The sequence below is a fragment of the Phyllobates terribilis genome, unplaced genomic scaffold (genome assembly GCF_046119375.1).
Source record: "Phyllobates terribilis strain yellow unplaced genomic scaffold, ASM4611937v1 Scaffold_9__5_contigs__length_417890890, whole genome shotgun sequence".
NCBI classification, from domain to species: domain Eukaryota; kingdom Metazoa; phylum Chordata; class Amphibia; order Anura; family Dendrobatidae; genus Phyllobates; species Phyllobates terribilis.
The window spans coordinates 53,872,841-53,897,427 of NW_027362769.1; the positions used below are offsets into that span (position 1 = coordinate 53,872,841).

At 40.5% G+C, this 24,587-nt stretch overlaps 1 protein-coding gene across 4 annotated transcripts in view; it reads right to left on the minus strand.

The window, feature by feature from the left end:
* CFLAR (CASP8 and FADD like apoptosis regulator) overlaps positions 1-24,587 on the minus strand; it is a 63,635-nt gene that overhangs the window by 25,283 nt on the left and 13,765 nt on the right. For 2 of the 4 annotated variants that reach the window (XM_073646495.1, XM_073646496.1), the window contains exons 2-3: positions 4,096-4,451; positions 3,356-3,461 (exon numbers count right to left, since the gene is read on the minus strand). In XM_073646495.1, the coding sequence (XP_073502596.1) occupies positions 3,356-3,461; positions 4,096-4,451 (462 nt within the window). Of the gene's footprint in view, positions 1-3,355; positions 3,462-4,095; positions 4,452-5,778; positions 5,831-13,674; positions 13,814-24,587 lie in introns of those variants that run through there. The other 2 variants (XM_073646494.1, XM_073646497.1) reach the window with 2 other exon arrangements.

A 24,587-nucleotide genomic window follows, 5' to 3' on the forward strand; every position in this document is an offset into this window, starting at 1 on the left:
GCCACTCATTAATCATTTCACGTGAGTGAGGACTTAGAATCTTGGTACTCAACTTTATGTGCATGACAAAAGACTTCATATTCATAACAGCTGACAGAATTGTAGTCGATGTTAACGGAGTTGTGCACTACTTGCACAACTCCTTCTCATACTCCACGCTTCGCCCTGATAAAATAAAAAAGCCTATACTCACCTCACATGCTGGCACTGTTCTCCAGGTGTCGGCACTTCCTATCCCCGGGACTTCTGTGTTTTTGTTGTGACACGTGACCCTGGCGTCTAATCAGCGCAGGCATCACTGTCCCTGCCTTCTGTCTAATTGAACATGAAGAGGATGTCAGAGAGCAGCCGCAGCCAAGATTTCCTCTTCGTGTGCAATTTGTCCGAAGGCTGAGACAGTGACGCCAGCGCTGACTGAGCGCCGGCGTAACGTGTCACAACAACTGTACAAGAGTCCCGGGGAGGGTGATTGCAGACACCGTTGGAACGGCGCTGGCACGGGAGGTGAGTATAGGCTTTTTTATTTTATCGGGGCCAAACATTTAGATCAAGAAGGGGTTGTCCTAGTAGTGGACAACGCCTTTAAGTACAGGTTTATAGGTGTAATATAAGAAGCACTTCAGGCTCAGTACAAAAATATATCGAAAGAAATAACAGTAGACATTGTTCAATATCAGATTGATGTTAACCTATGCCCAATTATTATTACCAAACAAGTGTCATTGAGAAGTCATGAATGACTTTTTCTTCAAATATGATTGTATATTGTGAGGCAGTGACAGGGATCGTATACGAGGGACGGTATATATCCCCCAGAATGTGTACAGAGACCTATTAAATCCATTGGAGTGCATTGCAGTCACAGACACACCTGCGGCTGCAATGTAGGAATGAAGGTGAGCATTGACCTGGTCAGGCTATCCGGCTAAGGCAGACTAGTAAAACCAAGCAGGGCCTTCATTTCTTGGGGGAGGCTACAGGAAGGCAGTGGGGCAGCCTCCTCCCTCCAACCCGGGTTTTACAGTGGCTCTTGCTACAGGTCCTTTAAAAACCCTGCATTAAGGGTTAGTGTTGTTCAGTGTTGGGACCTGCTAGGAGTATAGCAGGAAAGATTGGCGGGCCTGTGTGTAGCTGAACCCACGCCTAGGAAGGCTCGGCACCCGTCAGGCTCTGAGTGGCCCGGCGCAGCCGTTGCCCATGGCGACCGTTTTTTATTATGGACTTATGTTAACCCGGCTGCGAACCGGACGACTGTTTACCCGTAAGTTGCTGAATAAAAGCTGTTTATGTTGGACTTGCTTGGGCCATTGTCTCAGTTACTGCACGGTGTGAACACCGCCGCCTTACAATATATTAATATTTCTTTGGTTTTACACTGTGTTCCAAATTATTATGCAAATAATATTTTCTCAGATTTTCCCAAATTACCTATATGAATTGCAGTCATTGTAATTTTCCAGTCAAATAACTATTAGAGTACAATTGAAAGGTTTTTGTACAAACTGCCTATGATAACAGTATATTTTTAAAAAAATAAAACACTCAAACTGCACCCAAAATGCATGTTCCAAATTATTATGCACAGCAGAGTTTTCAACCTTTTCATTTTAATAAATAACAAAAAAAATGGTCATTTTTTAAATTATAAGCATTAGCAGGTTATTACAAACTGAAATCAAACAGTTTTCAACACAAAACTTTATTCTAGGTGATGTAACATTTGCACATAGGACCCCTTGTTCGAAAGGAGCTTCTGAACTCTCTTGTCCATTGAATTTGTCAGGTTTTGGATGGTTTCTGCTTTAATTGTTTTGCATGAGGACAGAATACCCTCCCAGAGCTGTTGCTTAGATGTGAACTGCCTCCCGCCATCATAGACACTCCTTTTGATGATGCTCCAGAGGTTCTCAATGGGGTTGAGGTCAGGGGAGCATGGGGGCCACACCATAAGTTTGTCCCCTTTTATGCCCACAGCAGCCAGAGATGCAGATGTGTTATGTGCAGCATGAGACGGGGCAACAGCTCTGGGAGGGTATTCTGTCCTCATGCAAAACAATTGAAGCAGAAACCATCCAAAACCTGACAAATTCAATGGACGAGAGAGTTCAGAAGCTCCTTTCGAACAAGGGGTCCTATGTGCAAATGTTACATCACCTAGAATAAAGTTTTGAGTAGAAAATTGTTTGATTTCAGTTTGTAATAACCTTCTAATGCTTATAATTTCAAAAATGACCATTTTTTTGTTCTTTATTAAAATGAAAAGGTTGAAAACTCTGCTGTGCATAATAATTTGGAACATGCATTTTGAGTGCAGTTTGAGTGTTTTATTTTTTTAAAAATATACTATTATCATAGGCAGTTTGTACAAAAACCTTTCAATTGTACTCTAATAGTTATTTGACTGGAAAATTACAATGACTGCAATTCATATAGGTAATTTGGGAAAATCTGAGAAAATATTATTTGCATAATAATTTGGAACACAGTGTATTTTTACCATACAAGATTCTCATCTCTTTTTTATTTTTAAAGTTACTTTTTATTAAGCTTTTTTTAGTAGGCAAGGTGACTAAAAACCAGCAATTTTGCCATTTGGATGTTTTAATTTTGGCGTTTACCGTTCATACTTCCAAATTTGTGGGTAAAATTGTTTAAGAAAAAAATTAGCTAAAAGGTAAAGTAGTGTCAATTACAAAGCCCAAACCACAAACCCATAACAAATTTATGGACAGAAATAAGAAAGTATGTGTAAGCAAAAAGGAATGCAAACAACTATTGCAGTTGTAGGACTGGGCCAAAATTCCACCAATTTATTGTGAGACGTTTCTGGAAGGCTATTTGAAATGTCTGTCCCAATTTAGACAATTTAAAGGCACTGCTTCCAAATACTAACCAAGTGTATGTAACCTTAACCACTGGAAATGCGATGAAAGAAATACAAGTGAAATAATGGTCATCATCTCTAGTATGATTCTTACATTTCACATTATTGAACTAGAGTAAGTGATCCTAAATAATCTGAGAGTAAATGCGTACCAGGATTAAATGTCAGGAACGGTAAAAAACTGAGTTTTAATGAATGTTGCTAAGGTGTATTTAAACTTATGATTTCATCTGTATATTCAGTGGATATAAAAAAAAAGTCTACACACCCGTTAAAATGCCAAGTATTTGTCATGTAAACTAATCATACCAAGAAGAGTTATTTCAGAATTTTTTCCACCTTTAAGATCACCCATAATCTTTACAATTCAATTGAATTTCGGCATTACAAAAACCTGTCATTTTAACAGGACTGGATATACTTTTTATATCCATGGTATACGCTCTTCAAGGCAGAAGGGAAAATTTATACCTTGTTTTTCAGTTTTCCTCCATTTCTTAAATCATTTTTTAGCAAAAACATTAGTGAGTCCAACTCATGTTCTTCAACCTGCTCATTGAGTTCTATCATTATATACCTGCAAAAACAGAATGATTTGGTTAGGTAGAATTTAAAAATACCATACTTTTATTAGGATTTATTTATGTACGTTTACGTTAAGGGTATGTGCAGACCATCCTTACAGGCAGCGTTTTCAGCATACTCTATGCTGCGTCCAATGCGCTACACGCAGGTGAATCCGCATCTGTTCATTGAACCATGTGGATTCACCGCATCCTATACATTGCACTGATAGAATTTCTCTTGCGGAGACTAGAGTCTAGACTAGAGAAAAACGCTGAAAGAAGTGACATGCTCTATTGTGCAAGAAACCATGGAAAGAAAAAAATACTGATGACACATAAACCAATGTGTGTGCATGAGATTTCTGAAATCTTATAGACTTTGCAGGTACTTTAAAACGCAGCTGAAAATTTGTATAAAAAACAACGCTGAAAAAACACCTAACAGAACCATGGAAAACCATGAAGTGAGGATAAAAACTTGTGGGATAATCTGTGCACTGCCAGTGGATACGAGGTATCCAGAAACAGGTTTGCAGAGCGGTTATATTTAACAACATACTTTAGAGTTCATCTAACTCTCCGCATATTAAAACACACAAATGATTATTCTATATAAACCAGTAGTAGACAATGCAGAAGCTTTACCTGTAATCTGAAATGATCCTGGATTGTCTTAATAGCAGCCTATCCACTTCGACTTTGGTCATGTTGTAATATTTTTTGATCAGGTCGAACCTTTTCAGTAAATACAACAGTTCCAGTATTATTGGATGTGAGCTTCTATCATTCAGTTCGCTTAACAGTTCCCGTGTATTAGTGTTAGATGTGAGGTCTCGACAAGCAAACTTGATCACTTCCTCTTCCTCAGATTCGAATTCTTCTACAATCTGTATAAGTGTCCTGCTTGTTATACTATGACTGCTCATTACAATATTCCTTTCTGCTGTTGCAGCACAGTTCAGTAAACAATTTGTTTGACAAAATACTTCATTTCTGGTCACCTACAGTGGAAAAAACAATAATAACTCTTATGAAAAAATATTGACTTTAATAATATCAAAAAGACAAGCCTTTGACAGAAAAATAAAAACTCATGGTTTTGGGAATGCAAAATTAAACTGGAAAAAAAATCAAAAGCACCATGTCTTTAAAAGGATTGTCCCATGAACAAAATACGTTTTAATAGATCTTGGATTAATAATAAGTTTCACAATTGGATGTGTTTATAAAAAAATGTTCCTGAGCTGAGATAATCTTATAATTCCCCCCCCCCCACCACATCTCCTGGGCAGAGGAAGAAGCAAAAGAGAGTATACAGACAGGACAGAAAGGGATCACAGCTGATTCTTCTGTGAAGTAAAACATTTCCATGCCTGTTTTTAAACAATTTACCTCACAGAAGAATCATCTGTGATCCCCTGCTGTACTGTCTGTATACTCTTTTGCTTCCTCCCCTGCCCAGGAGCTGTGGTATGATCAGACCATGTTCCTGTACGGTCAGACACAGCCATTACACAGTACACAGCAGGGGCACATTTATAAGATTATCTCAGCACAGGAACATTTTATTTAAGCACATCCAATTGTGAAACTTATTATTTTATAAAGATCTATAGGATTAAAATGTACTTTATGTGACAACACCTTTAAAAGGGAATCTGTTAGCAGATTTTTGTTATGTAATCTGAGGACAACATGAGGTAGGGATGGAGACACAGATTTCAGGAATGTGTCACTTATTAATTATGCTGTGTGCTGTTATTTCAATACAATGAATGTTTTATCACAAGGAGATTATCACTGCCTGGACTACAGTGCACATGAGACCTGGTCCGAAAAAGCCCTCTCCTCTGATAAGCAGCTCACTGTCAATAGACAATGTACACAGAAAACTGTGGTGCTGGCAAGGTTTGCTTTCTGAGCTACGCTTTATGCTACATCTAAAAACTCTGTTATAACTGCTGCACCCAGTAAACTAAGCGATACATCACTGGAATCAGGGTCTCTCTTCCTACATTATGCAGCTCTCAAATGAGTTAGCAAAGACCTGCTGACGGGTTCCCTTTAAGCCCTAAATAGTCGCTTATCGAATGGATTACACAGCATAAGCAATAGCAAATGAAAGAGTCAATTTATCTACCAGTTTCCATATTCAGTAGCTCATACTAAAAAAATCCTACACCACATTCCTGTAAATTATTCGCAACAGCAGTTACACCAGTCTATCCCAGAATATGTCAAGAACAAAAATAACAAAGCTGATTATTTCCTTCTGTGACTACAGTAAAAAAAATTATACATGTATACGGTCTAAAGTTTAATACTTACGGTGTTACAGAAAGCGTTTATGAAGATGTAGGGTTTGTGAAGTCTATTGTTCAAAGTAAAAGTGAAAGAAAGAAAGCATTTCATCATGCAGATGAGTATCGCAATGTGACAATTAAATTTGTTTGCAGAATTTCCACTCATGTAGGAAAATTAGAATCTAATAATAACCACTAAAAGTTTTATTCATATGTCAGTATAGGGTAAATATTTTGCATCAATATTTGCAAGCAAGCCAAAACTCAGGACAGAACCTAAAGAAAACTACAGTGCAATTGAAAAATCCATACCTATTCCAGATTACAAATGCTGATGAATAATATTAGAGACTGAATGTAGAGATGGAAAAATGTTAGAGACTGAATTTATACAGAGTATCAAGACAAATAGTCAATGTCTTAAAGAGGTTGTCTACAACTTTTTTTTTAATATATTAAAATTAGTTAAGGTAAGTATATTAAAAAAAAAAAAACATTTGCCAGCAGACCATCAGCATTCTGCTACACAGTTATGTTCCCCAATTGTCTACTAGTTTTTGCTTCCAACTGGGAACATGAATGACTATTGCAGCCAATCAGCAGCCACTGATCAGCTAAAGCCTTAACATTTCATCCAAGCCAGAAGAAAATCTTCCAGCTCAGATGGAATGTGAAGGCTGCAGGCAATCAGTGGTACCTTAGCAGAAGAGGACATTGGGAGACACAGGGAGGTGTGGCAGAAATGTGTGATTTTAGTAGGTGTCTGATCTTTTTTGTTTTAATACCCCCATGGTCCCATTTCTATAATAAAATAATATAGGAAATACTCTTCAAAGGGACTGTCAGCACAGAATGACTGTTCAAACCAAGTACAGGCGCTCGGTGATTCATGCTGGGGAAAATCATTTATATACACCTTCCACCTGCTTGTTTTCCATCTATCTCCCCCCTTCTCTGGCTCTATGAAGCCAGAGCTGTCAATCAAAGAAGAGGGGTGGGGTGAAAATTGAAGGAAAAAAAGCAGATGGGAAGGTATATTTGAATTTGCCCCGCCATGATGCACCGAGCGCCTGTACTTGGCTTGAACAATCATTATGTACTGACAGAGTCCCTTGCTGTGGATTTTGTGGTGCAAAGTTCTGTAATAATGCCATTCAGAAGAGTAAAAAAGGATTTTCAGTCTCTAAAATTTCTGCAACAAAATCAGCACTGTGAGAATTCACCCCAACTCAATCGAAATGCAGACAATTTTATTATCCAGTTATCAGCATTATGTATCAGTGGAGCGGATACTAAAAATACATATGAATACTAGTGATGTGTTAACATTAGTGTTGAGCGATACCTTCCAATATAGGGAAATATCGGATCGGATTGGATCGGACCGACACCCAAAAAATATCGGATATCGCCGATTCCGATATCGGAAACCAATGCAAGTCAATGGGACACTAATATCGGAATAAAAATAAACCCTTTCTTTCCTTGTAGGTTAATTCTACATGAAGGAAAACAACTAACAATAATGTAGAATGTATTACATGAAAAGCCGGCAATTCAGCAGCGGCATACACCGGTACCTGACAATTTAGAACAGAAAGAATATAGCATCACACATAGATTAGATAGATAGAAACATGTCAGTCACATATATAATAAGTACAGTGACAGTGTTGGTTACCGTACTTGTCATTTAGTGTTAAAGGATTTATTTAAAAAAATAAGTGTTTTCATGCACCGTCTCTTTAAAAAAGCCGGCCGGCAATTCAGCAGCGGTACCCAACAATTTAGAATAGAAAGAATAGAGAATCACACATAGATTAGATAGATAGAAACATGTCAGTCACATATATAAGAAGTACAGTGATAGTGTTGATTACTGTACTTGTCATTTAGTGTTAAAATAAAGGATTTATTAAAAAAATAATTGGCGTGGGGTTCCCCGTAATTTTAGTCTCTAGCGGATGTTAAGCAGACAGCTGGGGCAGATGTTTGAAGCCTGGGAAGGGGGTAATACCCACGGAGCTTCCCAGGCTACTAATATCAGCCCCCAGCTGAATACCTAGCCTTTACTAGCTATTAAAATGGGGGACCCCCCCAAAAAATGACGTGGGGTCCCCCCTATTTTAATAGCTAGCAAAGGCTAGGCAGACAGCTGGGGGCTGATATTAATAGCCCAGGAAGGGTGCCATGAATATTGGCCCCCTCCCAGGCTAGAAACACCATCCGTCAGCCGCCCCAGAAATGGCGCATCCATAGGATGCGCCAATTCTGGCACTTAGCCTCGCTCTTCCCACTGCCCTGTAGCGGTGGCAGTGGGGTAATAGAGTTGGGGCTGATGTCAGCTTATAATGCCAGCTGACATCAAGCCCAGGTTAGTAATGGAGAGGCGTCTATAAGACACCCCCATTACTAACCCCATAGTCAAAGTTAAAAAAAAATACAAACACCCAGAATAAAGTCCTTTAATTGAAATAAAGACACAATTCTTTATTGTTCTAAATTAAACCATACTTACCATCACGCCCATTCCAGCTGAAGCCAAAGATCTCCTGCAATAAAAGTAAAATAATAAAGCAACTTCATCCTTACCTTTCCATGGTTCCCACGACGGCTCCAGCTCGGCTACATTGACATAACAGGCTGGATCGCAGCCGAAAGCTGCCATCCAGCTTGCCATGCCGCAGAGACTGAGAAGCGCATGCATGCTTGCGCTCCTCAGTGTCTGGCTGTGACGGCATCCAGATGAGTCGAGTTCATGTCCGATGAACTCAGCTCACCTCATGCACGTCACTGACAGCGTGGGAAAATTCTCCTGCTCTAGCGCTGAGCGCAGGAGAATTTTCCCACGCTGTCAGTGACGTGCATGAGGTGAGCTGAGTTCATTGGACATGACCTCGGCTCATCTTTATGCCGTCACAGCGAGACACTGAGGAGCGCAAGCATGCCTGCGCTTCTCAGTGTGTGCGGCATGGCAAGCTGGATGGCAGCGTCCTGTTGCAATCCAGCCTGTCATGTCAATGTAGCAGAGCTGAAGCCGTCGTGGGAACCATGGAAAGGTAAGGATGATGTTGCTTTATTATTTTACTTTTATTGCAGGAGATCGTTGGCTTCAGCTGGAATGGGCGTGATGGTAAGTATGGTTTAATTTAGAACAATAAAGAATTGGGTCTTTATTTCAATTAAAGGACTTTATTCCAGGTGTTTGTGTGTTTTTTTAACTTTGACTATGGGGTTAGTAATGGGGGTGTCTTATAGACGCCTCTCCATTACTAACCTGGGCTTGATGTCAGCTGGCATTATAAGCTGATATCAACCCCAGCCCTATTACCCCACTGCCACCGCTACAGGGCAGTGGGAAGAGCGAGGCTAAGTGCCAGAATTGGCGCATCCTATGGATGCACCATTTCTGGGGCGGTTGACGGCTGGTGTTTCTAGCCTGGGAGGGGGCCAATATTCATGGTACCCTTCCTGGGCTATTAATATCAGCCCCCAGCTGTCTGCCTAGCCTTTGCTAGCTATTAAAATAGGGGGGACCACACGTCATTTTTTTTGGGGTCCCCCATTTTAATAGCTAGTAAAGGCTAGGTATTCAGCTGGGGGCTGATATTTGTAGCCTGGGAAGCTCCGTGGGTATTACCCCCTTCCCAGGCTTCAAACATCTGCCCCAGCCATCTGCTTAACCTCTGCTAGAGACTAAAATTACGGGGAACCCCACGCCAATTTTTTTTTAATAAATCCTTTATTTTAACACTAAATGACAAGTACAGTAACCAACATTATCACTGTACTTCTTATATATGTGACTGACATGTTTCTATGTATCTAATCTATGTGTGATGCTCTATTCTTTCTATTCTAAATTGTTGGGTACCACTGCTGAATTGCCGGCCGGCTTTTTTAAAGAGACGGTGCATGAAAACACTATTATTTTTTTTAATAAATCCTTCAACACTAAATAACAAGTACAGTAAGCTGAGCGCTACCATCCAGCTTGTCATCCTTCAGAGACACTGCAGAGCGCAGGCATTATGGGAACTTCCGATTCCGGTATTCGATATTCTAAAAGTATCGGAACTCAGTATCGGAACTCCGATACCGCGAATATCGGTCGATACCCGATATTTCAGTATCGGAATGCTCAACACTAGTTAACATCTTAAACGCTTCCTTAAGAGGAGTGACATATTGTAAACTTTACCTTAAAACACTATTTATGAACAGTTAATAAAACACTGGCCAAACAATCATTTCACAAAGGGCTCATTCACAAGTTCGATTTTTCCACGTATGAGAAAAACAGACAGATTATTCAGATCAGATTTTGATCATTGTGGTCCGAGTGTCATCCATATTTCTCGTAAGTGGAGAAATAAAATAAAAAAATTCTCCACCTCCTCCTTTCTGACAGTCCGTAAATTTCGGACTTGGATGTCATCCAAATACAGTCTAATTTTTTCACGGATCAGTTGTCTTGCATTGCCAATTTTGATCCGACGCTCAGATCAAAATTAGACATGTCTATGTGATTTTCCACGGACCTCTCGGTCCGCAAAAAATCATGGCTCCAAAGACTGTCACAGGTACGAGTGCTATCCGTGAAAAACACTTGTAGGTGAAAATTGGACGTCTGAGTTTACACAAGCTGACTGTGGTCGTTAAACAACCGCTGATCAGCTAGCTACAAGCTAATTAGCGGTTGTTTATTAGCCTGTCTACACCGGCCAACAGCGTATCTCGGCAGCACATTATTTTCAGAGATAAATGATTATTTTTAAGTCTGCTTAAGAATCATTGCACCTGATGAATGAAAATTTTACTCGTTCGTCGAATAATTGCTGGCCTGCTTAGATGGTCTGAAACAAAAATTCCTAGGAGCGCTTGTTCCCCAAATTTCGGACAGTCTAAAACTAGAATAAGAATATGAGCACACAATGTCTTTTAGATTCCAATGGTGGTTTTCCTGAAGTGTTTTCTTTTGCATCCTTTTGTTCAATTTTAGCTGGCCTTTTTTTCGGGTCTTCTATATATGTATCGTTGAGTGAGTGGTTTCCGAGTGGAAGACGCTTAAGGAATATTCAGGTCCCTTTTTTAACTGCTTCACGTCTTTAGAAACATGTAGAGATTAAAAGGCCATCAAAAAAAATGAACATATGAACAGCTAGTCGTTTTTTTTTCTAGCGAGTTTGTTTGTCATTTCAAATTTGGGTATGTTCGCCCACGAACATCCCTGATTTGCCACACTGTCACGCAGATAACAAAATCGGCAGCCATTAATGAACAGAACCGTCAGTTAAAGTTGCAAAATAATGAACAATCAATGACTTAACCATTAAATCCCCATTGTTGCAGCTCCTGTGGTTACCTAAAAACTCAAGCCAATCACTGGCTTCAGCAATCACATGCAGTGCATGTAAACAGCACAGCTGAGGCCAGTGACAGGCAGCAGCGTTTAGGAGACAGATTTCAAATAATAGTAAATTGTTTACCATGAACCAGAAATAACTAGATTTTATTATGGAATATTATTTCTTGCGGAAGCAAAATTAAAAAGTATATCACATTTTTAACGACTCATATTTTAAATAGAATCCTGAGTGTGCTGAACTGTTCCAACTCTCTTACCATCTACTTAGAAAAAAAGTGACAACTGGAATCATTCCAATATTGTTTCTTATCAAGTACGGTATATTTACATTGAGATTCTGATGACTGTGTATGGGAGGAGCAATTTTTCCTCTTCATGTAAGCTGCTTTTCTAGTAATTGCTAATTTGGATGTTATGACTGAGGTCTTCAGATAGGTTTGAGAAACATCTTTAATCTCCTGTGCTGTACATAGATGTGCAGTGCCTTAAAAAAGCTTTCATTGCCTGTGAACTTTTCACATTTTTTCACGTCACACCCACAAACTTAAATGTATTTTATGGGGATTTTATGTCATATACCACCACAAAGTAGCAAGTATTTGTTAAGTGCAAAGGAAAGAAGACACTGTTTTCTAATTATTTTAAAAATACAAATCTAAAAATTATGACGTTTATTTGTATTCAGCCCCCTGTAGTCTGATACTTATGTTCAGTAAATGCCCTCAATACTTGGTCGGGGCTCCTTTTGCATCAATTACTGCATCAATGCGGCGTGGCATGGAGGCGATCAGCCTGTGGCACTGCTGAGGTGTTATGGAAGCCCAGGTTCCTTTGATAGCAGCCTTCAGCTCATCTGCATTGTTGGGTCTGGTAGACTGCTGCGCTGTGGACCTACACCAGTAGATGACATGGCTCCCCAAACCATCACTGATTGTGGAAACTTCACACTAGACCTCAAGCAGCTTGGATTGTGGCCTCTCCACTCTTCCTCCAGACTCTGGGACCTTGATTTCCAAATGAAATGCAAAATTTACTTTCATCTGAAAACAACACCTTGGACCACTGAGCAACAGTCCTGGTCTATTTCTCCTTGGCCCAGGTAAGACGCTTCTGGCATTGTCTATTGGTCATGAGAGGCTTGACACAAGGAATGCGACACTTGTAGCCCATGTCCTGGATACGTCTGTGTGTGGTGGCTCTTGAAGCAATGACTCCAGCTGCAGTCTACTCCTTGTGAATCTCCCCCAAATTTTTGAATGGCCTTTTCTTAACCATCCTTTCAAGGCTGCGGTTATCCCGGTTGCTTGTGCACCTTTTTCTACCACAACTTTTCCTTCCACTCAACTTTCCATTAATTGGATACAGCACTCTGTGAACAGACAGCTTCTTTAGCAATGGCCTTTTGTGGCTTACCCTCCATGTGGAGTGTGTCAATGACCGCCTTCTGGACATCTGTCAAGTCAGCAGTCTTCCCCATGATTGTGGAGCCTACTGAAACAGACTAAGGGACCTTTTTAAACACGTAGGAAGCCTTTGCAGGTGTTTTTTGTTAATTATTTTAATTTACTGAGATAATGACTTTTGTGTTTTCATTGGCTGTACACCATAATCATCAACATTAACAGAAATAAACACTTGAAATAGATCACTCTGTTTGTAATGACTCTATATAATATATGAGTTTTACTTTTTGTATTGAAGAACTGAAATAAATTAACTTTTTGATGATATTCTAATTTTGTCAGAAGCATCTGTATATTATATGTTCAAGCAGTCATTAAAGGATTACTTCTGCCTTACATGGATGTCTTATGGTTTTGGTTAAGATATTAGACCCATGGTATGTTAAGGGCAAGGTTAACGTTGCCAGACAGCATTAATGACCAATGAGACATACTGTTTGTTCTTTTGTTCTATGTTGTAACCAGTATAATCTTCAATTTATTTATTTATTTATTTTACTCACTTATATAGCGCCATTAATTCCACAGCGCTTTACAGACATTATGGGCACTGTCCCCATAGGGGCTTCACAATCTACATTCCATAAGTGTGGGAGGAAACTGGAGACCCTGGAGGAAACCCACACAAACACACGGAGAACATACAAACTCCTTGCAGATGTTGTCCTTGGTCGGATTTGAACCCAGGACCCCAGCGCTGCAAGTCTGCAGTGCTAACCACTGAGCCACCCCAATAAACTGAGTTGAAAAAAAAAGAAGTATTACTTCTAGGGAATAATCTTTTTATTTGTATGGAGACTGAGTGGGGTCTGCCCGGCAGGCTCTGACGAGTCCCAACGACCAGCAATACAAGCATTTTGAAGCATGTACAATAAAAGTTTAGAAAGACCAAATTTTCAATGGCAAAAATGTTAATGTGGACATATTCTTGGAGTTCTTGTTACTAGTTATGAAAAATCATTACATAAATGGCCATCTTAAATTTGTATATACATAACAGATGTAACAAATATAGATATGAAAAATAAACATTTAGATAAGATTATAAATCCGAATATCAAAGTTAGCAATGAAACAAAACCCTCCTCACCTGCAATATTACATAAGCATTGGAGGCAGCAACAAGACATTTCTTCAAAACTCTAAAACTGTTGTAAATTTTCCAGTAGGAGAATACGGATCCTGTTGTATCGTGTATCAGGTGCATCAAGAAACCTTCCTTTATGAAGGATGTCGGCAACACCGTCTAGTGGAAAGTCCTTTGATCAAATCTGAATTTATCAATATCTGCCGACAACCTTAAAAGCTTCACAATGATTTATCTTAAACCTTGGCGAGCGAAGAGACGGAAAAATGGATCATGTTTGGAACATTGTCACCCACATTATCTATATTCTGGAAAGTCCACTTGTAAAAATAAGTACGTGAAATAGGGTGAGGGTTATAGACCACCCACTACCAATAGGCAGAAATACACTTGCTGCAAATTGATCGTCACTAGAAATTAAGGTACTTCTTCACAGGACTTTCAGGGATTTTCCAACAGCACACAGAGAAATAAGTCACATTTTAGAAATCTTTGTCAGATATGATAAATGATAGAACCAACCGATAAGCTTGAACACAACTGTGTGCTCACTCACGCTCCGAGCACAGGCAGCACAGTGGTGCAGTGGTCATCATTTTTGCTTTTAAGCACTGGGATCCTGGGTACAAATCCAACCAACGACAACATCAGCAAGGAGTTTGTATGTTTTCCGCATGCTTGCATGGGCTTCCTCCAAAGACATACTTATAGGGAATTTAGATTATGGGTCAATCCATTTCATGTGAACCAATGAAATCTTCCTTTCTATTTTTAATTCTTTTGAGATTTTGTTCTCTGGTAATGTTGTGTTAGATGTTAGAGAATGCAAAATCTGAAGGCAAAAAATTTTGATATACTTCAGGTTTTTTTTTATTAATTTTCAAAGTTTTGAAATAATGTGAATTTCTGTGTTGCATGCCTTTCCTTTACGTGTCTCCTCATAACTCTGGCCAGGACCAAGCTAGAGAAACGGAAAAAACACCATTCCACTCAGAAATATATGGGCTTTCACCCGATATGTCACAAGAATATCTTTGTTAATATTTTACCCATGCAGACTCAAACATAAAAAATAGCATTTCCAAAAAAACTATATGATATAAAATGTTCAAAAAATTCACATGTGCCTCCCATGCTCCTAGCCACATCTGTACCAAAAATCAAGATTGGATCTCAAAAGGATCATACTTCCAAAAATAACTATAAAAACAGTGTCAATTTGAAAATCTCACATTCAGATCTGCTCAGCCTGAGGTCTAAAAGTGTAGGATCTGTGTTTTCCAAATAAAATTTAAAAAAGTTCCATGTCTTGCCCTGATCCTAAACCAGGCAAATCATTAGATAAATCTATAGTGGATACAGTGAAAGGTTTTTACAACAGTGATGACGTGAGCCAAATTATACCTGCCGAGAAAGACGGTGTGTCTAAGAAAGTGAACGGTAAGAAAACGCATCTCCATAAGAGGCTGCTTCTTGCCAATTTCAAAGAGACCTATGATTTTTTTTATTTAGTTCAACTTCTGCCAAAATAGGATTTTCAAAATGTGCTGACCTGCGACCCAAGAATTGTGTCCTGAGCTTATGATTGAAGGAGGTAAGCTGAAAGATACTCAGATTGGTGAGTCCAACCTTGGTGATTACAAAGTATGTGTATCACAAAATGTGACCAGAAAAGAGTTCAAACTGTTACCTAAATATCTGCAAAAAATGTCCTCCAGTAATGGCTCTCCAAGAAAAAATACTAAATCATTTCCAAGAGGCTATGGTATATAGCATAACTTATAAACAATGGATATCTGGTGACAGATGGACTTTTTACAGTTTCTAAAAGTGCAGAAAACTTTGTAGAACATTATTGTGACCAGCTGATAGTCCTTAACCCCTTAACCCCCGAGGGTGGTTTGCACGTTAATGACCAGGCCAATTTTTACAATTCTGACCACTGTCACTTTATGAGGTTATTACTCTGGAACGCTTCAACGGATCCCCCTGATTCTGAGATATCACTTGCGTTTATTTGTGAAAAAAACGGAAATTTGGCGAAAATTTTGAAAATTTTGCAATTTTCAAACTTTGAATTTTTATGCCCTTAAATCAGAGAGATATGTCACACAAAATAGTTAATAAATAACATTTCCCACATGTCTACTTTACATCAGCACAATTTTGGAACCAACATTTTTTTTGTTAGGGCGCTAAAAGGGTTAAAAGTTGACCAGCGATTTCTCATTTTTCCAACAAAATTTACAAAACCATTTTTTTAGGGACCACATCACATTTGAAGTCACTTTGAGAGGTCTTTATGACAGAAAATACCCAAAAGTGACACCATTCTAAAAACTACACCCCTCAAGGTGCTCAAAACCACATTCAAGAACTTTATTAACCCTTCAGGTGCTTCACTGGAATTTTTGGAATGTGGAAGAAAAAAATAAACATTTAACTTTTTTCACAAAAATGTTACTTTAGACCCAATTTTTTTTATTTTCACAGGGTTAACAAGAAAAAATGGACCCCAAAATTTGTTGTGCAATTTTTCCTGGGCACACAGATACCCCATATGTGGGGAAAAAACACTGTTTGGGCGCACGGCAGGGAAGGAGCACCATTTGACTTTTTGATTGTAAAATTTGCTTGAATAATTAGCGGACGCCATGTTGCGTTTGGAGAGCCCCTGATGTGCCTAAACATTGGAGCTCCCCCACAAGTGACCCCATTTTGGAAACTAGACCCCCCAAGGCACCTATCTAGATGCATAGTGAGCACTTGGAACCCCCAGGTGCTTCACAAATTGATTCGTAAAAATGAAAAAGTGTGTTTTTTTTCACTTTTTCATTTTTACGAATCAATTTGTGAAGCACCTAGGGGTTCCAAGTGCTCACTATGCATCTAGATCGGTGCCTTGGGGGGTCTAGTTTCCAAAATGGGGTCACTTGTGGGGGAGCTGAAATTTTTGGGCACACAGGGACTCTCCAAATGCAACATGGTGTCCACTAACAAATTGAATGGAAAATCGGCTCAAATTGTTAGCGGACACCATGTTGCGTTTGGAGAGCCCCTGTGTGCCCAAACATTGGAGCTCCCCCACAAGTGACCCCATTTTGGAAACTAGAGCCCCCAAGGCACCAATCTAGATGCATAGTGAGCACTTGGAACCCCCAGGTGCTTCACAAATTGATTCGTAAAAATGAAAAAGTGGGAAAAAAAATACTTTTCCATTTTTACGAATCAATTTGTGAAGCACCTGGGGGTTCCAAGTGCTCACTATGCATCTAGATAGGTGCCTTGGGGGGTCTAGTTTCCAAAATGGGGTCACTTGTGGGGGAGCTCCAATGTTTAGGCACGCAGGGGCTCTCCAAACGCAATATGGCGTCCACTAACAATTTGAAGCGATTTTCCATTCAATTTGTTAGCGGACACCATGTCGCGTTTGGAGAGCCCCTGAGGTGCCTAAACAGTGGAGCTCCCCCACAAGTGACCCCATTTTGGAAACTATACCCCTCAAGGATTTTATTAAGGTGTATAGTGAACATTTTGAACCCTGAGGTACGACACAGAATTTGATAACATTAGGTCATCATATTGAATAAGTTGTCATTAGTCTTGAGCGCAAGTGCTCGCTACTTGAGTTTGCATCGGGTACTCAGGTATGCACCATGTACTGCGTGTGCTCGAGTGACATGCTCGAGTCCCTGCCCCGCATGTTTCACGGTTATTAGACACCCAAAAAAAAACATGCGGGGATCGCTCGTGCATGGCAGGCAATCCCCGCAAAGTTTTTTTGGCCGCGAAGCATATGGGGCGGAGACTCGAGCATGTCACTCAAATACCCACGATACTCAATGCATACCCGAGCACCCGATGCAAACTCAAGTAGCGAGCACTTGCGCTCAACACTAGTCGCCATATCGTCATCTTTTTTTCCTACTTTTGAAAAAAATCCCAACCCCATCACAACTCTAACCCCAAACTCAGCCCTAACCCTAGCCCTAGCCCTAACCCTAGCCCAACCCTAACCCGAGAATTTATTTTTTACGCCGTTCCTCGTGCGGTATAAGTGATTAGACGACTTTATTCTTTGGGTCAGTGCGATTACAGTGATACCAGAATCATATGGGGTTTTTATGGCTGACAGCTGTCACACACTAAAAGACGCATTTTTTGTAAAATCTAGTTTTTGCATCGCCATATTTTGAGAGCTATAATTTTTCCAGATTTTGAAAGACAGTCATGTGACGGCTTGTTTTTTGCGGGATGAGTTGACGTTGTTATTGGTGCCATTTTCAGGCACGTGACATTTTTTGATCGCTTTGTATTCCGATTTTTGGGAGGCAGAATAAACAAAAACCAACAATTCAGGAATTGTTTTTTTTTTTTTGTTTTTTTTTATTCTGTTCCGCGTGTGGTAAAATTGATAAGGCAGCTTTATTCTTCGGGTCAATACGTTTACAGCGGTACCACATTTATATAGTTTTTCTATGTTTTGCACTTTTACATAATAAAAGCATTTTTATAGAAAAAAAATTTTTTTAGCATAGCTTTATTCTGAGAGCTTTAACTTTTTTATTTTTCGGCTGATGGAGCTGTATGGCGGCTTGTTTTTTGTGGGACGAGATGACGTTTTCAGCGGTACCATTTTTATTTATATTCATCTTTTTGATCGCGTGTTATTCCATTTTTTGTTTGGCGGTATGATGATAAAGCATTGTTTTTTGCTTCGTTTTTTTTTTTTTTTTACCGTGTTCACTGAAGGAGTTAACTAGTGGGACAGTTTTATAGGTCAGGTTGTTCCGGACGCGGCGATACCAAATATGTGTACTTTTATTGTTTTTTTTTTATAATAATATTTATTGATGGGTACATTCTATTTTTATTTTTGGTGGATTATTATTTTTTTTTTTTCACTCTCTGACAGTTTTTACACTTTTTTACTCTGTCCCACTCTGGAACTTTCACTTTTTTTATTCTTGATCGCCTGCATGGCACAGGAATGCAGCACCATCCCTGTGCCATGCAGGCTGTCAGCGCTGGACAGGGAGAAGATAGTTAGGAGATGCACTGCGCATGTCCAAACAATCTTCCTGTTGTCTGGTGACCCGGATGTTGTCATGACGACATCGGGTCGTCATGGCAACATCCTGGAAGCCACGGCAGACAGCGCTGGAGGCCGGAAGAGGAGGTGACTATCTGCGATCACCTCCCCTTGCCACCGCAATGCTGCGATCGACTTCGATCGCAGCATTGCGGGGGTTAATGTGCTGGGAACGGTGCGGGACCACTCCCTGCACATAGTACCAGGTGTCAGCTGTGACAATCAGCTGACACCCGGCGGCGATCGCGCCCGCACAGCCTGTGTGCGTGTGTGATCGTGATGACGTACTAATACGGGTCTGGCTCTTAAGTCCCAGGGCACAGACGCGTATTAGTACGCCTAATGTTGTTAAAGGGTTAGACCGAAACCCAAAAGTTAATTTCAATTGATAAATCTTTAAAAACAAATAACTTTTGTAATTCAAGCCATGGTAAAATTCCTTACCATTCACGCTGTACTGCAACTTAGGGTCCTGTTTATATTACCCACTTCCTATGACGATTCATTTGAGAATCCTCAGTGTATGATGGGAAACGCAAATGAATTGTCATCTGCTGGCAGAAACTGCTGTCACTCTCCTTTCCGCCCTGAAATGTAGCGTCATTGAAGGGAAGGGGGCTGGGACATCTCAACACTCCCCTTGCTTCGTTTGTTGCCCTGAAATGATTCGTAGTAGGAAGTGAGTAATATAAACAGAACGCTAAGTTGAAGTACAGAGTGAATGATAGGGAATTTTACCATGACTTAAATTATTATTAAGTAATTAGATTTTAAAGGTTTATTAATTTAAATTTACCTTTGGGTTTCAGACTAACCCTTTAAAAAACACTAATTTATAGCTCGCCAACAGTCTACTTGCCAACAGACTACTACAATCACCTCAAAGAAAACATCAGATTGAGGTAGTAATAAGCTTAGACTTATCAGAGAATTATTCCTTTGTTGTTCAGGATGAAGCACAGTCAGAAATAAAATACAAAAGTGTAGCTATGATATCTGAGTGCTTACTTCATGATTCAATAGCTGTTCATTTGTTCCTAAAAAAATTGGTCTATTACTTCTCGGATGGCTCTTCTACACAGTATAAAAACAGGAGAACCTTTATAAATGTATGCCATCACAAGAAAGATTTTGGATTGGAAGCTGAATGCCACTTTAGGTTTGGGAGGCCCCGTGAAACGCCTTGCAGCTCGGGCTAGTCTCCAGAGGCCATATTCAGACCAAATATTAACACCCATGCAACTTTTCAACTGGAGTGAGAAAAATATTCCTAACATCCAGTTCATGTACATTACAAACAAGAACTACGAAGAAGAGGGTTTGTTAAAACACTGGTTATAGGAAGCAGAATCCATCACATGTACTCTGCAATACCACACTCATTCCATGTAGAGAAACAAAAAAAAACAAGGATTTTTTCATTCAGAAACGACAGTGAAGTCCATGAAGTGATTGAAGGTGGCACAAGATTGGCATTGGATGACATAACTGGTTATACGACCTGTGAATATGATCGGCACTCCTTGCTGGCTAATGTATTCTCCAAAGATTATGATAATGAAGAAGTAGAAGTGACTTTTCTGCACTTTCTAGTCCATTACCTGCCTTTGTGTATCCAATAAAATCACACATTATAAAAGTAACCAAAGACAAATATTAACTCAGGTGGAGCCAAACACCATAACAGCCGAATATACTCTGCCACAAGGAAATGGCCATTGTTAGGCCACAGCCCCACTACCAGTATTTGGTCAATATTTTTTCTCAGGACTGGGAGCAAAACCAGGTGAGGAACAATCAGAGAAAAGGTATAATAGAACCAAGTCACCAATTCTGCATTTATCACCCACTCCTGGTTTTGGCTCCCACTCCTGAGAAAAAATACTGACCGAATACTGATAGTGGGGCCGTGGCCTTATACTTTACCTCTGGTCCAATCCTGGTTTTGCGTTATAAATACTGATAGTGGGGCCATGGCCTTAGTAAGAGATTGTGGACACGATTACATTTCACCCAGGAGAAGGGACACATTGATGATAAAAAGTCAATGTAAAGACTTACTATTGTTTAAGACTATTTCATATTGTTTTATTTTATATCTTGATGATTTAACTACGGTACTATTCTTTTTAAAAACTTGAAAAAAAAGACATGTCTAATAATGTAATAATAATAATAAAAAATTGTTACATGTACAGGTGCATCTCACTAAATTAGAATATCATCAAAAAGTTAATTTATTTCAGTTCTTCAATACATATGGTGAAACTCATATTATATAGAGTCATTACAAACAGAGTGATCTATTTCAAGTGTTTATTTCTGTTAATGTTGATGATTATGGCTTACAGCCAATGAAAACACAAAAGTCATTATCTCAGTAAATTAAAATAATTAACAAAAAACACTTGCAAAGGCTTCCTAAGCGTTTAAAAAGGTCTCTTAGTCTGTTTCAGTAGGCTCCACAATCATGGGGAAGACTGCTGACTTGACAGATGTCCAGAAGGCAGTCATTGACACACTCCACAAGGTCCCAGAGTTCCTATTTTCATTTGGAAATCAAGGTCCCAGAGTCTGGAGGAAGAGTGGAGAGGCCACAATCCAAGCTTCTTGAGGTCTAGAGTGAAGCTTCCACAATCAGTGATGGTTTGGGGAGTCATGTCATCTGCTGGTGTAGGTCCACTGTGTTTTATCAAGACCAAAAAGTCAGCGCGGCCATCTACCAGGAAATTTCAGAGCACTTCATGCTTCCCTCTGCTGACAAGCTTTTTGGAGATGGAAATTTCATTCTCCAGCAGGACTTGACACTTGTCCATACTGCCAAAAGTACCAATACCTGGTTTACAAACAACAGTATCACTGTGCTTGATTAGCCAGCAAACTCGCCTCACCTTAACCCCATAGAGAATCTATGGAGTATTGTCAAGAGGAAGATGAGAGACACCAGACCCAATAATGCAGATGAGCTGAAGGCTGCTATCAAAGCAACCTGGGCTTCCAGAACACCTCAGCAGTGCCACAGGCTGATCGCCTCCATGCCACGCCGCATTTATGCAGCAATTAATGGAAAAAGGAGCCCTGACCAAGTATTGAGTGCATTTACTGAACATACATTTCAGTAGGCCAACATTTCGGATTTTAAAAACATTTTTTCAAGCTGTTGTTATAAAGTATTCTAATTTACTGAGATAATGACTTTTGTGTTTTCATTGGCTGGAAAACCTGTCACGGGTGTGTCAGAAGTGACAGACAGTCGCCCTACAGTGGTTTGCAGGAGATCTCCACATTTGGCAATGCAGACAGCTGCCTAGGAGGCTGTGTTTAGGACCCAGCGACTACCTCCCTTTCGTCTGGGTGTATATATACACCTGGTGTGTCTAGGTGGGCGTCGCCAGTTATACTCATTTCTACTTGGAACTTGGCTGAAGCAGCATCACGTCCTCTCAAGTCTTGAGGCCGTGTGCCCTGTTGGAATTCTTCTAAAGCAGAGTTGTTGTTCCCCTGTGTTGTCTTCCCCTTTTGTCTTTAGAGTGCTAGCGGAGATTGACTAGTGCTCATCTCCTTCCACCCCCAGCTATATCCTTACGCCAGGGATAGTAGGGCGAGGCACGTGATCGGCAACAGCTACGGAGGCTGTATAGGGACGTTAGAGGAAGACAGGGTGACGCTAGTTTAGATTAGGAGGTCACCTCTTCCCCCTTTTTCCCTAGTGTCTGGGCTCCCTTTCCCCTCTGTGTTGCACTCACACCTGGCGTGACATTATAACTGGCCAAGCACGTTTTGGGGGAAAAAAAAAACGACACGAGATTGACATTTTGGTTTCTTTTTTTCTTTGTGTGCTTTTGGGCATCCAGGTTGCAAAGTAACCATGGACCTCCTCTCTCGTCATTTTTGGTGGCCGGGATTGCATCGGGATGTAATTGAACACGTAGCTCCTTGTAATATTTGCGCGCGTTCTAAGGTTTCACACACCCGTCCTTCTGGTACTCTTCTCCCACTACATATCCCTAGCAGGCCATGGACACACTTGTCCATGGATTTTATTACTGACCTACCGGTTTCTGCAGGCAAAAAGGTGGTTTTGGTCGTAGTAGTTAGATTCAGTAAAATGGTTCACTTCATCGCTTTACCTGCACTTCCCAATGCTAAGACACTTGTCCAGGTGTTCATTAATGAGATTATGAAGCTTCATGGGGTTTCCTCCGATGTGGTGTCTGATCGAGAGACCCAGTTTGTTTCAAAGTTCTGGAAGGCATTCTGCTCTCGACTGGGGGTGAAGCTGTTCTTTTCCTCTGCCTTCCACCCTCAGTCGAATGGTCAGACCGAGCGTGTCAATCAGAACTTGGAGACATACCTCAGGTGTTTTGTCTCTGAAAATCAGGAGGATTGGGCATCCTACTTACCGCTGGCAGAATTTGACATCAATAATCATCGTCAAGAATCCACTGGCAGGTCACCGTTCTTCGGTGCATACGGTTATCATCCACAGTTTGGTGCTTTCAGTGGGGGAGGAGCTTCAGGAGTTCCTGAAGAGGAACGGTTTGCTTCATCGCTCTCCTCCGTATGGCATGGTGTTCTGTGTAATTTGAAGACCATGGGTCTACCTCTACCACCGCCCCCAGTAATGGTTGATGGTAATTTGGAGTTCGAGATTTCGAGGATAGCATATTCTCGTCTCCAACGTCGTTCTCTGCGATACTTGGTGCACTGGAAAGACTATGGTCCGGAGGAGAGGACATGGGTTTCAGCGTCAGAGGTGAACGCTCCCAGATTGGTTCGCTCTTTTCATACCTCCTTTTTCCTGAGAAACCCGGTCCTGAGTGCCCGGAGGCCACTCGTAGAGATGGGGGGGTACTGTCACGGGTGTGTCAGAGGTGACAGACAGTTGCCCTACAGTGGTTTGCAGGAGATCCCTACGTTTGGCAATGCAGACAGCTGCCTAGATAGGAGGCTGTGTTTAGGACGCAGCGACTACCTCCCTTTAGTCTGGGTGTATATATACACTTGGGGTGTTTAGGTGGGCGTCGCCGGTTATACTCATTTCTACTTGGAACTTGGCTGAAGCAGCATCACGTCCTCTCTGGAGTCTTCAGGCTGTGTGCCCTGTTGGAATTCTTCTAAAGCTGAGTTGTTGTTCCCCTGTGTTGTCTTCCCCTTTTGTCTTTAGAGTGCTAGAAGAGGTTGACTAGTGCTCATCTCCTTCCACCCCCTGCTATAGCCTTACGCCAGGGATAGTAGGGCGAGGCACGTGATCGGCAACAGCTGCGGAGGCTGTATAGGGACGTTAGGGGAAGCCAGGGTGACGTTAGTCCAGATTAGGAGGTCACCTCTTCCCCCCTTTTTCCCTAGTGTCTGGGCTCCCTTTCTCTTTCCCATCTATGTGGCACTCACACCTGGCGTGACAAAACCATAAGTAACAACATTAACAGAAATAAATACTTGAAATAGATCACTCTGTTTGTAATGACTCTATATAATATGAGTTTCACTTTTTGTATTGAAGAACTGAAATTTTTGATGATATTCTAATTTAGTGAGATGCACATGTATATTTAAAAAGGTATTAAAAATATTGATTCTTTTAATTTAGTATTAACCCCTTGGCCACCTTGGGTTTTTCAGTTTTTGCGTTTTCATTTTTTGCTCCGTCTTCCCAGAGCCATAACTTCTTTATTTTTCCGTCAATATGGCCATGTGAGGGCTAGTTTTTTGCGGGATGAGTTGTGCTTTTGAACGACACCATTGCTTTTACCATATCGTGTACTGGATAGCGGGAAAAAATTCAAAGTGCGGTGAAATGGCAAAAAAAGAGTGCAATGCCACA